General features: G+C 43.6%; 1 protein-coding gene across 1 annotated transcript; it reads left to right on the top strand.

The window, feature by feature from the left end:
- The first annotated feature begins 5,420 nt into the window (after positions 1–5,420).
- On the top strand, positions 5,421–13,411 carry LOC138623606 (Krueppel-like factor 15). Its single transcript, XM_069703223.1, has 3 exons — positions 5,421–5,582; positions 7,587–8,771; positions 10,411–13,411. Exons 2-3 carry the CDS (start codon positions 7,654–7,656, stop codon positions 10,577–10,579), a joined length of 1,287 nt encoding a protein of 428 aa, XP_069559324.1. The 5' UTR covers positions 5,421–5,582; positions 7,587–7,653; the 3' UTR covers positions 10,580–13,411.
- The last annotated feature ends 1,648 nt before the right edge of the window (positions 13,412–15,059 follow it).

The raw sequence follows: 15,059 nt of genomic DNA on the forward strand, positions 1-15,059 counted from the left end.
CCCTGATCATCACTTTTATCCTTTTTTTTTTCCAAGAATGCAAAAAAAAAAAGTTCAGGCATAAGCATTTTAAAAAAATGGTTATCTGGGCTTCGGTAATGAATATTGACCATTTTCCAATATTTATTGACATTTAAAGATACAAATGGGAAAAAAAAAGCATTCAATAATTAAAGAACTAATTTATTTATTTTAAAAGGAATAAATCTTGGACAAAACTCGACATCTGACTTAACCGGTTGGAATCCACTGAGAGCAGAGAGAAAACAAAAATAGCATAGAGTGACAACAAACAGAGACACTGGGTGGGTTTTGGGGCATCACGTTGTACTTTATCACTGAATAGTTCCGATCTGCAATCAAACAAATATCGTAGATCCAAACGATAAGGAGTTAACATGAGACTTCTGGGGCGCCGGAGTCCCTTGATGGGGTGCACCCTGGTCAGCGTTCTCACCCTGACATCATTTCTCCCAACGTCGCACCATGTGATTGTCTGTGGTTTAACTCTGTGTGTCACGTAGAAGTTACACGGGATGTTTCGGGATGAGAACGGTTCCACTTGGAGAAATAGTTTGCGATGTTTTGAGGACTCAAGATTGAGAAGGAGAAGGGATTTCTTCTCACAATGTTCAGTGTGCGCTTCATTACAATAAAGTGTGAAACAAAACAAAACGTTTCATTGCCATATTGCAACTGATAAAACAGCTCGGAACCTTTGCGAAAAGCAAGTAAAATTAAAAACTGCAAGCGGTGATACGCGGGCCCTCGCATGCTGCACGTCGGGGAGCCAGCGGGTCGGGGGTGGTCTACCCCGCATATCACTGCTTACAGTTTTAATTTTGCTTTTATTTTCTCAAAATATCAGAAACGTAACTGGAATATCTCGAAATATATATATATTTTTTACAGAGGGGTTTCACATATTTCAAGCTCTGCTGAGACCACTGAAAATGTCCACAAACTGTAAACATTAAAACTCCAGACATTAGAAGCAACAATTCCATTCTTTGCATTGTGACATCATCGAATCTGATGTGCACAGCGACGTCATCAGAACTCAGAACTCCAGACATCAAAGCAACATTAAATTCCCTTTATGACATCGTCAAGTCTATAAATAGACCTCTGGCAGACTGTGAGGTCACTCCGTTCCAAACCTTGCAACTGGTGACACACTGCCGTGAGTGAATATTAATTCAACTGGTGACACACTACCGTGAGTGAATATTAATTCTCTTACACACGTGAGTGACTCTTAAGACAGTAATACAAGATGAGTTCGAGAGCGAGTGCCCAAAGCACCAACAACCGCGCCTGGCAGCAGATTTTTAACAAGTTCTCAGGCACAAAAAAGGAAAGGAAACGCCAAGAGAAAGAAGCCCTGCTGAGAGAAAAGGAAGCTCTACTCCAACAGGTGGAGGAGCTGAAGGCTGAGCGGCAAAGGGCCGAGGAGCACGGCGTCTCTCGGGAGCAGAGCCTCACAGAGCTCTCCAACAACCTGAAGTCAGAAGCGAAAGAAAACAAAGAACTTGGGAACCAGATTGAATATTTGACCGTCGAGCTCCACAGAGCAAAGACCTGGGCGAAGGAGCAGAGCGATCTGTTTTGCAAAGAGAGAGCCAAGTGTTTTGACGAGAAGAAATTGAGAAGCAAACTTTGCAAAGAACTTGAAGAAACCCAGAACCAGCTGGCTCATGAGAGGTGAGAGGTGGAGGAGCTGAAGACTGAGCTGCAAAGGGCCGAGGAGCACGGCGTCTCTCGGGAGCAGAGCCTCACAGAGCTCTCCAACAACCTGAAGTCAGACACGAAGGAAAACAAAGAACTCTGGGACCAGATTGAATACTTGACCGTCCAGCTCCACAAAGAAAAGACCTCAGCAAAGGATCAGCGCAATCTGTATCGCAACGAGAGAGCCAAGTATTTAGAGCAGCAGAAAACTGAGGCTCAGCCTTGGCAGAGAACTAAAAGAAACCCAAAAGCAGCTGGCTGACGAGAGGAGCCAGGTGAAGCTGCTGGTGAAGAAGCAAAATTAAATGAGGAAGGAGGTGGAAAACATCAGAGTTTCACACCGTGGCAACCAGAGATATGAAGCTGAGGGAACAAAGATTCACACCCTTCAGCAGCAACTGGAGACAGAAAGGAGGCGTCACTCTGCAGTTATATCAGAGCACCGGGAGGAGATCCGGAGACTGAAGGCTTGAACAGGATGAAGTTCAGAGTGGAGCCGCACAGCCACCTGTTACGCAAAGAGAAAACCACAAGTTTCAATGAGCTGACACAGAGGATCAAACTGGGCCAACAGCTAGGAGAAACCAAAAAAACAGAGCAACACCTTTCAGCACCTTCTTGAGCCAGAAAGTAGGTCTCACTCTGAAGCTCGATCAGAGCACCAGGATGAGATCCAGAAGCTGAAGGCTGAACAGGATGCATTCAAGGGAGAAACGAAGCCTCAGATTCAACTCCTGCAAACAAGACGCCCTAACCCCAACCATTACCCCTAACCTTGAACCCTAACCATTACCCCTAACCTTGAACCCTAACCCTGACCCCTGACCCCTACTCTAACCCTAATCATCACCCCTAACCCGGATCCATAACTCTGACCCCTAACCCGAGCAAATAAATATGAAAATCTTGATTTGATTTTGCCATTTTGTCTCATCACTCATCACTGTACAAACCTGTAGGCATTAGTTTAACGATTAGCAGGCTCAACTTGGAACAAACAGTGATATGCGGGCGCAGAGTTTACCACAAACTCTGCAGCCGCATCCGCCCCAGACCCGCTGGCTCCCCGACGTGCAGCATGCGAGGGCCCGCATTTCACTGCTTGCAGTTTTGATTCTCGTCCCTTATTCTTTGCCTTTTTGGCGGCGTTAACGTCCTCAAAAACTCATGAAAGTTGGCGCCTGACGCATGTCCAAAGTTTCGTGAGGTTTGGAGCATCCCTGGACCTTAAACATCAACTTCCTGTGTCACGGCGAGACATCAAACTTTGCCACATCGCCATGTTTTACTTTGTTTCATTTATTAAAAAAAAACAAAAAAAACATGGAAAATGAAAGAATGAACATGAAAAGACCCTATAGATTCGAAGTGGTTAATAGATCTGGTCCAGGTGAATTCTGATTTGGATTCTTTCAACATTTTCTCTTGCTGAACATCGCCCACTACATCCTGGGATACGTGCCGGGTGAATCAGTCTGTAGGCGTTCAACAGGGCATCCTTCAGGTGCTGTTTCCTTTCTCCTTCAAGTGCTGCTTTCTTTCTTTCTTTCTTTCTTTCTTTCTTTCTTTCTTTCTTTCTTTCTTTCTTTCTTTCTTTCTTTCTTTCTTTTTACAAATGTACATTTAGAGGAGTCACAGCTTCACATGAATGATTACACAGACTAGCTGGACTTACTATATCCAAATGCCATGGATGCATACAGTGCTACTGCCCTTCCCACCCTTGGTAGGGTCTGATCACAAGCTGGTCCTGTTAACACCAAAGTATGTTCCCCTGGTGCAGAGGCAGCCTGTAACCACCAGGACTGTGAGGAGGTGGACACGGGAGGCTAAAGACGCCCTGCAGGACTGCTTTGAGTTCACGGACTGGGATGTGCTGTGTGGACCACATGGGGAGGACATCAACAGCATGACGGACTCTATCACAGATTACATCAAGTTCTGCACCACCGTACCATCCCGGACTGTACACCGCTTCCCCAACAACAAGCCGTGGATCACCGGTGACCTGAAGGTGCTTCTTAATCAGAAGAAAGCAGCAGGCCTGGGAACAGGGAGGAGCTCAGGAGAGTTCAGCGTGACCTGAAGGAGAAGCTCAGGGAGTGCAAGGACTCCTACAGGAGGAAGCTGGAGGCCAAACTCCAGCAGAACAACGCGAGGGAGGTGTGGACCGGTATGAAGGAGATTACTGGGTTCAAAGGGAGAGAGAGACAACCAGGGGGCTCCCTCGAGAGGAACAATGAGCTAAGCTGTTTCTTCAACAGGTTTAGTTCACCACTCTCATCTGTCTCCTCCACACATCACACCTCCCAAGCCGCTGCCCTTCCCCCCTCGCCCCTCCACCCTCAGTCCCCCCTGGTGAGCTGCATGGACACAGAGCCCTCAACATCAAAGGGCTCTTCCACCATTGACGCCATGACCCCCTCTCCCCCCTCTCTGTGACTACTGGCCAGGTTAGGAGACAGCTGGAGAGAATCCACCAGCGCAAGGCTGCAGGACCTGACGGCATCAGCCCCGTGGTCCTGAAGACCTGCGCCGTCCAGCTGGCTGAGGTCCGACAACACCTCTTCAGCCTGAGCCTGAAGCAGGAGGAAGTCCCGGTGCTGTGGAAGACGTCCTGCCTGGTTCCTGTCCCCAAGAAGACGACTCCATCCGGCCTCAACGACTACCGACCGGTTGCCCTCACATCTCATGTGATGAAGGTGAAGGCTGGTCTTGGCCCACCTCAGGCCGCTGGTGAAATCTTCTCTGGACCCTCTGCAATTTGCGTACCAGCCTCATGTGGGAGTGGACGACGCCATCATCTACCTGCTGCAACGAGCTCAGTCTCACCTGGACGGAACCGGTGACTCTGAGAATCACTTTCTTTGATTTCTCCAGTGCATCCAATAATTAATAATAATAATTGGCTGTCAACTGGACAGTCTGGAAAAAGGTGGAAGTGTCCTCGAAAAGGAGGACACTGAAGAAATTATTATCCATATTGGATAATCCTGACCACCCTCTCCACCACCTGCTGCAGGGACAGCGGAGCACTTTCTCCAAAAGACTGTACAATAACTCACCTCTGGCCAAATCAATCACCCAACAATAACACCGTTGGTTGTTTGTTTTCTTGTTTGTTTAAATCCTTGCACTATTGTATAGTTAATTTAATATTATTCTATTGTATTGTATATATTGTTCATTTTTATATTTAATATTTTTTTACTGTTGTTTTATTGCATTTCCTGTATCTATAATGCTGCTGTAGCGAAAAAATTGCCCCTTGTGGGATTAATAAAGTAAGTATCTATCTATCTATCTATCTATCTATCTATCTATCTATCTATCTATCTATCTATCTATCTATCTATCTATCTATCTATCTATCTATCTATCTATCTATCTATCTATCTATCTATCTTGCTACTGTAAAACAGTTCCGTCCTCTTTTCTAAAGGAATAGCTGCACTTAGTTATGAAATTCCTGGGTGTTTCCATTTTTGTGTATAACACCCCACTGTATTCACCATCAATAACCCACACTGTTTCTTGGTAAATCGCGGTGTAGTGATCCCTCCACCAACACATGGCAGTCAGAATTTATCGAACAGCAGCCAATCAGAATGCTCCTTTTAGGGCGAGCCTCCGCGGGACTCGTCCAATCACAGCCGCGAAACGGGACCCGTGCCTCCGAGTTGTGCAGCGATGGGATCACGTGACAGAGGGAAAAGGAATGCCAACATGGACCCGTGGCAAGGACGGGATGTGAGTGTGCTACGACAATAACACGACGAAGCCAAACAGAAAACACGAAAACGGAGAACGCCATCGACGGCGCTGCGTCTCCTCAGCGACCGGAAAACACGGTAGGTCGAGCCATACGTCCGGGATTCTCCTGCTCGGCTCATCCGGAGAGACCGAGGAGCATAAATAGAAGAAAAAAAAAAAAAATTCTGACCCAGGCGAACTTGAGACTCGTGGATTCCGATGCAGGCGCAGTTTGAATTGCCATGCTGTCGACCGCTCCTCCTTTTGCAATCAGATCGCAGCTTTTTTTTCCTCTTTTTCTTTTTTTTTCTCTCTCTCTCTCTCGCTTTCGCTCGGTCGTTTGCTCACAGTTAGTTTTCCTCGCAGTGTGGTTCTAATGGGCGCGTCGGTGCGGGCCGTGTTTACCCAGCGCCGTGTCCGTGCTCGGTGGGAAGTGTGAGGCCCTGCTGCAACATGTGCCCGACGGTCTGACAGCAGCAACAAACGTCCTTTACATAAGGAAACGGGGATTGTCTTACCACTGTAAGCGTGTCTGTGTGCACTCCAGTTTTTAAATTTGGGGTGAGCGGACCTGCTCGGGGCCCTAGATGCGCTGCCGGGGTCTCCCCCCCCCCCCAGGTAATTAAAGGTTCATTTATAATTTCCAGAAATTTGCATAACCAAAACATTTTCCACTATAAATGTTTAAAATGTCTTTTGGTACTGCTCCTCAATTCACTCACACTAAATGTATTTGTAACATCATTGCATCATAACATTAACTAGTGGCAGAAGATTTAGAGGACTATAGCGGAAGATGGCTTTTACAAAGTGTCCATATGATATAAATCCGTTTTTCCTTTCGTTAGCTGATCGCTCCTGGAGGATATTCCTTTTAAGAGGGCCATATATTTGACAACAGACTTTCAAAATAAAATATCTAACCTCAAAATCATGCAGTAAGTCAACTTGAAGGCTTCCAAGTTGGTCCAAAAAGTTCCTGGGGTCCCAAAGCCCCAAATTCACTGCGTGAAAATCTAGTTAGAAGACCTGAATTATTCAACTCTATATTGCACATAACATTGTATTTAATCAAATGACTACAAACGTACACAAACATGACAGTTTGTGGTAGGCGTGAAGTCAGTAGGAGCTCAATAGCAAAACAAAAATACAGCCCCAAACAGGTTAGTTAAGCCATGGGCCAGGTCAGGCCATTTAGAGCCGTTGGAGGTTTAATATTCAGCACTTCCTCTCCTCTCCGCATGTCGCCATGTCCTTGAGCAAGACACTGAACATGAAATTGCTCCATGTGACACATGAAAATGCATTACGGGCTAATGATGGGACTGAGCAATACTTCATTATTACCATTTTATCCCCTTTCAATTAACATGATGCATGAACCTGTGGTGTTTTCCTCTAACAAAATGTATAAATCGGAACATATTTGAGTTTTAAACTTTGAAAATAAGTTATTTCAGTTCTTTTTTTGATGTTTTTTTTTGTAAGAGCTAACAGCAGAACAAAATCAACTGCATGCATTTTGATTATTTGTGGGTTTTCACCTACATTTTCTATGTTCTAATATATTAGGGCTGCAACTAACTTTTCTTGTGGGTAATTAATCGCAATTTGTTTCAATGTTAATTAATTCATTGTTTTGTCAGTCAAATACTAGAAAGTAGTAAAGATTAACTGTTAGAACTTCCCCCAACTCCTTAATGATTTCTTTAAATGTCTTGTTACCCCCAGCAAGCAGTCTGAAGATTGCGATTAGTTGAGACAAACGGAATCAAAACCAGACATTTCAGAGGCAGAGCCCTGTAGGTTTGGCACAGAAACAACTGGTAATCAGAATAGTTTCCAATTAATTTTCTGTTAATTGTCTAATTACAATATATTAATTGATATTGCCTCATCTCACTCAGCTCTGTGGTCTAGAATAGTATGGAGCCAGAGTGAAATATTGTTCGTGTACCATGTGATAAGTCATGAAGTACAAATGTTTTTAGTTGTGAATATCTTTGAAATTAATAATTAGGGTACCGAGGTAGACGGCCTGTCCTGCACTTTTACTTTCTGCTGGGTAATAAGAGCCAATCTCACTGCTGCCTTTGCAGGTTTTTGTGATTCCTCTTCTGGATAGAGTTTCCTCCACATCCCCTCTACAGCGTTTGGCCTGGATCAATGGTGTCTCTCAGCAGCAGAACGCTGAGTTTGGACAATGACCTGTTCCGGGACAGCAGCAGCAGCCTGTTCTCGCTCGGCCCGGGGGACGGAGCCCGTAGCGAGGGTGGCAGCTCACCCTCCTGCAACAGCCCTGAGGCCGGGGAGCCGGGCGCTATGCACAGCTCGAGCCCGGGAGAGGAGGAAGATGAGGAGGAGGAGGAGGAGGAAGAGGATGAAGACGAAGGGACGCGTCTGCATATTTTTCTAGGAGCAGCGGGAGAAGGGGAACCTGCCAGTCAGGATCCTAATCTGCCAGAATTTCCCTTCCATCCTTCTTCCCCGTTCTCCCCAACCCTGGAGGACATAGAGGAGTTCTTGAGGGAAAAGATGGAAGTGGTCAAAGAGGGGCTGCTGGGCCCGAAAGAGGAGGCCTCTCCTCTACCATGCACTTCCATTGACTCTCCGGCTTCCACTGCCTCCCCGGTTGCTTCCTCAAAAACTATGAGTGACCCACGGACCACAGCTTCCCATTGCACTTCCAGGCCAGAAACGCCTCAGAACAAGAAAAAGAGACCCAGCCCCCCAGATGACCTTTCCCACTCTGCTCAAATCAACCCCTCACCCCACACCTTGACCCCATCGATGCTCCTGGGTGCTCCGCTGGTCCTTCAGCTCCAGCCCCTTCCCGTGACTCAGCCTCAGCCTCCAGCAGGCTCTCCTCCTGGTGCCCAAAGTGGCATTTGGCTCACTCATCTGGTCATGGGTCTCCAGGGTACTACAGGACAAAATCTTACCCTGCTGGCCTCCCAGCTGCCCATCACGCCCACCACCTTGTTATCACTAAACAGTGGGGATAACAAGTCAGCTGACCAGAAGTACGTGAAGATCGCCCCTCTGCCCATCACCATGAGGACTCTAGAGATCACGGGCATGACAGGGGTTGGGTGCCCGGGCAACGGTCTGTTAAAAGCAGTGGCCCCCCGGCTGACCAGAGTGTCGCCTACAGAGAGGGTCCACAAATGCTCCCACCCAGGCTGTGGGAAGATGTACACCAAAAGCAGCCATCTGAAAGCTCACTTTCGCCGGCACACGGGAGAGAAACCCTACACGTGTAGCTGGCCTGAATGTGGCTGGAGGTATGTGACATGATGCGCTCTGTAGCCACTTTCACAGCTAATCTGAAGTTTAAGATTAAGATTACAGGGATTTTCCTACGGTGACTTCAGGGACCAGCGAGTAATGGATCCAGAAAGTTTAGAGTAACGGCTCCACCTGTTTAAAGTGGTTTATAATACTATAAGGGAAGAATCCTGTGGCGTTATCAGTGACAGAACATTTCAACCACTGTGGTACCCATGACTGTGGTATCTGCCAGGAACGTATTTTGGACATAAAATTTACGAGGCCAAGTGCCGTCCTGAATGATGTCGCATTGAGGTGCACTAAACGTTGAGCCAGGTTCAGCTTTTTTTTGACCCGACAACTTTGCATTTTCTTTGCCATCTCCTGATGTGCCAACTGGTCTCACTGAAATCAGTATGGTCCTTTCTAGATCATTGGCTCTGTCGGTCCAATGCAGACAACTAACCGAAATTTTTTTTAAAAAGAAAGAAATAATGCTGCAGCTATTACGATTTGTTTACTTTGAATTACTCAGTAATCCATTTATCGTTTAGTCTGTCAAATGTTTGAAAAAAAAAAAAAGAAGCTATAAAACAACACTGTCACAATTTTTTAAAGGCCACAATGATAATTTCACATACTTTATTTTGTGTGACAAGTCTGGCATTCAGGCTCTTGAAATCAGCTAATTTTGGTATCATTATCTAAATGTTTTTTCATCATATCTGAACAGAATAAATCCAAGATTACAGGAGTGTACCAATATTTTTGGAAGCTATTCTCAGTGCTAACTAACATTGACCAGCGTAAGAGGGCTCAAGTCAATAAAGACTGGTGCTAAAAACACATTTCACAACAGCTTTTCCGTCTACCATCATCCATCTCCCTCTCCTCCAGTGTTAAAATAGAACCCTATTTAATTATGCCATTTGTTTCATTAGCTTAATTTCCTTGAAAAGACCTCCTGAAATTTTTGTTTCGGAGACTGATCTCCGGGAAGTTCCCAAGTGTGGTTCTTTTTCTGCCCCATGTTATCTGTTTTTTCAAGATCTAGAAACTTTTAAGAATTAGTCAAGGGAGTCAGCTGACACAGCGACTGTTATAGCGCAAGTAATTTACGACATTTACAACCACAATATTTTAAATAAATCTCGACTATTCGCAAAGCAACGCGTGACATCACCAATAATTGCTGCTCGTTGTGTTCATGAGGATGTAGCACTTTCCCCACTTATTTATTTCGGATGGGATTAGGCTTTAAAGATGTGCATATGCATATAAGAAGTGCAAATTTTGACTAAAGAACCACAAAAAGAAGTAAAATCTGACTAGTTTAATTTTGTTGACGATTCTGGAAGATGGCCAAGCAGAACGGAACAGAGCGGTGTCATCATGCTTATACAAAAGCAGAGTGAGGCAGATGTAGGGGCTTCATTAAGGGCTAGTACAAAATAGATTTTTTTTTTTTTTTTTTTTTTTGGCGAGTCCTGCAATTTAATGCCCCAGAATGCAAAATGAAGATCTGGAAATGTGCCTAATACGTCCGCTTTAATGGATGATATACAGAGTTGCACTAATCTGAAAACCTGTTTATATCTTTTCAATTCTTTAAACTGTGTTTCTGATCCCACCCATCTGTTCTGCTGTCACCAGGTTCTCCCGGTCCGACGAACTGTCTCGCCACCGCCGCTCTCACTCTGGTATCAAGCCATACGAGTGCTCACTGTGTGAGAAGAAGTTTGCCCGCAGTGACCACTTATCCAAACACACGAAGGTCCACCGCAGCTCCAGGCCCAGCAGGATTATCAGAGCCACAGTGTGACACCATGAGATGGCTCTAGACCCCTGCCCCGCAGTCACCCGCCCGCCCACCCGCCCTGCCTGCCGAGCCAGGTTTTGACTCGGGCGGGGGGGCGAGGGGTTTGTGACTCCCTCAGAACTTTTGGTGCTTCACAAGCAGAACTTTCAGAAGAATCATGAGAGCTGGCTGCTGTTTCACCCTTATAGTTTCCTTCCTTTCTCTTCCTCCCCACTGTTGACCTTTCAGTGTTCCTTCTTAAACTGAGCGAACAGCCAACTCAGGAAAAACTTAGCTCAAAGTGGATTTCCTGGCACACGCACACACACGCACACACACACACACGCTCGCTCGCTCGCACACAGAAGTGGACTGGCAACATAAAGCAGCCCAGATTTGCGACACCAAATTTAAACTGACACGTTTTGTTTCTCAATCATGAATAATTAATTTTAAAAAAACGAATCCCTTAGTTTGTACAGTTTTTTTTTTTTTAGGCTATTATGTAAAAAGAATTATGAGACTCATTTTCAAAGGTTTTTGTCACCATGTTTTACTGTATAAAAAGCAAATATTCACCCTCAGGAATAAGTGCCAGATACTTTTAATGAGCGCGAGATTCTTTCAGTTGTGATGGCAACTGCTACCTGCTATTATGCACTGCAGTGGCCTTGCCCTTGCAGCTAAATTGTCCAATTAAATATCTGTACACAGGGTCTACAGTCTAATTGAGTGGGTAAAAAAAAGAGCGGCGCACCAGGAAAATTCCCAAACTTCCCGATGGCCAGTCCACACCTGCGCACAAACACAAACACATGCAGCAAAATGCATAACAAGAGACAGTCTTACGGCGGCCCTTCTTGAAAGCACTGCTTGCACTACTGCTCCAGTTACCAAGATACCAGGTGCTGTTGAAAGTCATATAATATGAGCATTCGTGATAATATAATCTCTTGTCTACTTTTGCAATCGTCCCTCTTCCTCAAAGCCAAACTTCAGGGTTCACATGCACATGAAGCTTCCAAATATTTTACTCCCAAGTGTCCCATTTATGCCATGTGTGCTGATCATAAGGCTTGGATGGATAGAGTGAGTCAGCCCTCTCTCTGGGGTGAAATTATGATTAAGGGAGATGGAGTCTCTTCAGAGTACTTTGATCTTAAGAGTTACAGCTGACTCGGAATGAATGACTTGATTCTTCACAATAGAGACATTGATCTGGTCATACTTAACTAAATTGTGGTTTTGCTCACAATTTGGCCAAGCTGAGAAAAATTCTTAAACTCAATGCATCCAACCCTGGCCTTTATTGCATTTATCCAATCATGAACCACATCGTTTGGCCCCATATGCCTTTTCTCAGTCCCTGTATGTCCTAACCTCTTTATTGATGCCTTTTGTCCATATCACAAAACCTCTTTTGAGCCTACTGTTATCATATGACTGCTCTTATTTAACTGTGATTCTTATCAGGGGGCTGCCAAACCGGAATTCCCTGTTGTGGCCCTGTGAGGGAATGAAAAAGACACCCTAGGTGCATGACAGTTTATAAGCTCATTGTTCTCTGAAATCATTGTGCAGCCGGTTTATGTGGCCAAGAAAACTACTCGGCCTTTAAGTTACACTTTTGCTCATGGTGCAACAGTGATGTGAAACCCTGCTCTTTGTTATTTACAGTAGCACTTACTGTAAACATGTTTCCAGTGGCTATAGCAGCAAGAAAAGCTAGCACTTAAAACAGCTGGAAAGGCAGCTAACATCTATTCAGTCCTCTGTAATAGCAAACTCAAAACAATATGTACTGAATATAACAGACAAAGATAATGTGTACAGCTTGTAGCCTTTATATAGGTGTTTTTTTTGTTTTTTTTTAATCAAACAGTGCATTAAGCTATTCAGTCATGTTTTGGCGGACGTTTTTGGTCTGTTATGTGCGTTTGATTGTAGCGTGATCAATCTGTGGAATGTCGGACTGATTATAGTCTGGGATTTGGACTCCTACTCAAACCATTAAGCTGAGTCTGCTGGTCTCAAGTGCACTTGTGTTAGTGGAAAGTGAGAAACAGTCATTGTGCTCTTATGGCAGTTCCATTCAATGTATCGGAACCATAAAATGCCAAATAAAAAAAAAAAAGCATATTTTCTAAGGAAAGTTAAACTGCATCGGGCAGTCACCATTATCATTTGTTCTTTTGATCTCTACACTTTGGTGCTTGTTAACCTACAAGTGCTTCGCAGAAAGAGGCTCGATAACTGAAAGTGTAAAGCCTCACATAACTGGATTGTCTTTGTTGAATCAGCAGACACTTACTACTACAAACTGTAGGCTACTGGCAATCTTAACTTTAGCTCGAGCAACATTGGCGCTTTTGGATGAACTTGGCAGGAGAGCACTTCTGCATGTAGCAATGCACAGTCATTTACACAGCAATGATATCTTTTCCTCTCAGCATTTTGGATACTCTAGGTTTCATTCTTAAAAACCTTCTGCACTCTGTAGCGTAGAAACCCATTCGAAGCAGACAGACGGGTAGACGTGTTTATCTGTCTGAACCAGTTGCTGTCTTTGTGTCTGAGCCTCCCCGGGCTGCTTCTACTGACCTACATCCAGACCTGTATTCCCTAATCATCATCCAGTTCTCTCTCTATCGCTTTCTCTCTCTCTCTCTCTCTCTCTCTCTCTCTCTCTCTCTCTCTCTCTCTCTCTCTCTCTCTCTCTCTCTCTGTCATGCCTGTGAATCTGGATAAACACAGGTGGTATTTTTTTTTTTTGTTTGTTTGTTTGTTTTTTTTGAATACCAGAAATGCTATTTTCCTATTTGCAAAAATAAAAAAAAAAAAAAAAAAAAAAAAAAATTCGAACTCTTGTGCTATTTTGTTATTTGAGAGAGGCTTGTTGGAAATAGCTGTTCTAAGACATAAAACAACATCAGCAGTTGTAAAAAGATTTATAGTCATGGTTGGGTTTGCACAGGCGAGTGAGAAATGTGTTTATTACAGAAATAGTGTGAAAATAATTTCAACACTTTTACACTAATGTTACGTTTTACACTAATATTGTCTGAAATGATTTGGTACAGCTAAGTTGCTGAGTAAATGAACCAGCATTATAATTCATACACATAGCAGAAAGTACTTTTGTTCAAGTATAAAAGCTGCACATGCCCATTTTTTTTTAATTTTTTTTTACAAATTAACAAATGACCAGGGGATCAAGATCCACCTACCTGCAGGAAACACAACTATCTAGAAATGCTAAAAGGCTCTAAAGAGTCTTATTTTAGCTTGCTTTGTTTCTACAGCCCAAATAGTTTTTTTCTAGGAGAAAAAAATAAGTTTTACGCACACCAGCTCCAAACAACAAAGTAAGTAACTAAGCTGTTAAAGAGATATATTCTTCTCAGATTTTGGTGGAGACCAAAAATAACTAAAAAGAGCAACTGAAGTTAAATCCACCAGTTGGTCAAAATCACAACGCAAAATGAACTGTACTGAATTCTAAGTTTGCTTTGTGTCTACTGAACATGTGAATACTGTTTGCGAGCATGTACACCAAAACTATAATAAAATTGAAATGTACAATACTGATGTACTTTGCTAAAGTATTTTCATTTTCTGCCCTTTAAGAGGGACATTTTCCACATGTTCTACATTTATTTGGCAACCATATCTGCTCGTTAGTTTCTTCACGATAGCTGCTTTTCAGTTTTTTGGGGAGCGTAGGCCCACAAAAAGCCAAACATGTTATTATATTTTCAAGTTTGAAGTTAGTGGAGCTGGCAAACATTCGGCAGACACAGCAACATTCAAATTCATTGCTTTATGTTACCCGACCAACACAAGTCCAGTATTCCCTCTGTTTGCCTCTTTTAGCTCTGTTAGCTACATGGTCTTTAACTGAGGTGTGTACTAATTTCACTTGCTAGTGACTAAACTTTGTCAGCTGTTTGATGCAGGGCAGTTTAAAAACAGTGGCTTTATGAGCTGTATTGTATTAAACTGCTGCTCTTAGCTGCAGAAAACTATAATTATTCAGCAAAAAGACAAACTTTCCAAATCATAAACAGTAAGCTAAAAGAGGCTTAAAGGCTCTGTGAAGCAAGGGGGGACTGCTTTGATTTTTGCTTTGTGAATTGGTTTTCCTCTTTTACATTACATTATGATCTAAGTTATTATAATAAGAATGTTTGATTAGTGCAGCCTTAAGATTTATAAAATACTATGAGTAAGACAAATGAACTGAGAGGGCTACATTTACAGAACAGAATACCTGCAGTTGACTCAACCAGCAACAACATTAAAAATACTCAACAAGGAATATATAGTAACAGCAACATCAGCCAGCAACTTTTTTTTTTTTTTTTTTTTTAAACACATGACTCTACAAATATTGATCAGCATTGCTGTCATGAACAAGTTACCAGCCTGCTCTTTTTTTTTATTGTTTCTTTAGTCACTTGCTCTCTACTGTTAGGCTATCAGATTGTCTCATTGAAACGAAACA

The sequence above is a fragment of the Brachyistius frenatus genome, unplaced genomic scaffold, assembly GCF_029030835.1.
Source record: "Brachyistius frenatus isolate BFR_SWC_R1_liver_20210118 unplaced genomic scaffold, ASM2903083v1 Contig_45, whole genome shotgun sequence".
NCBI classification, from domain to species: Eukaryota; Metazoa; Chordata; class Actinopteri; family Embiotocidae; genus Brachyistius; species Brachyistius frenatus.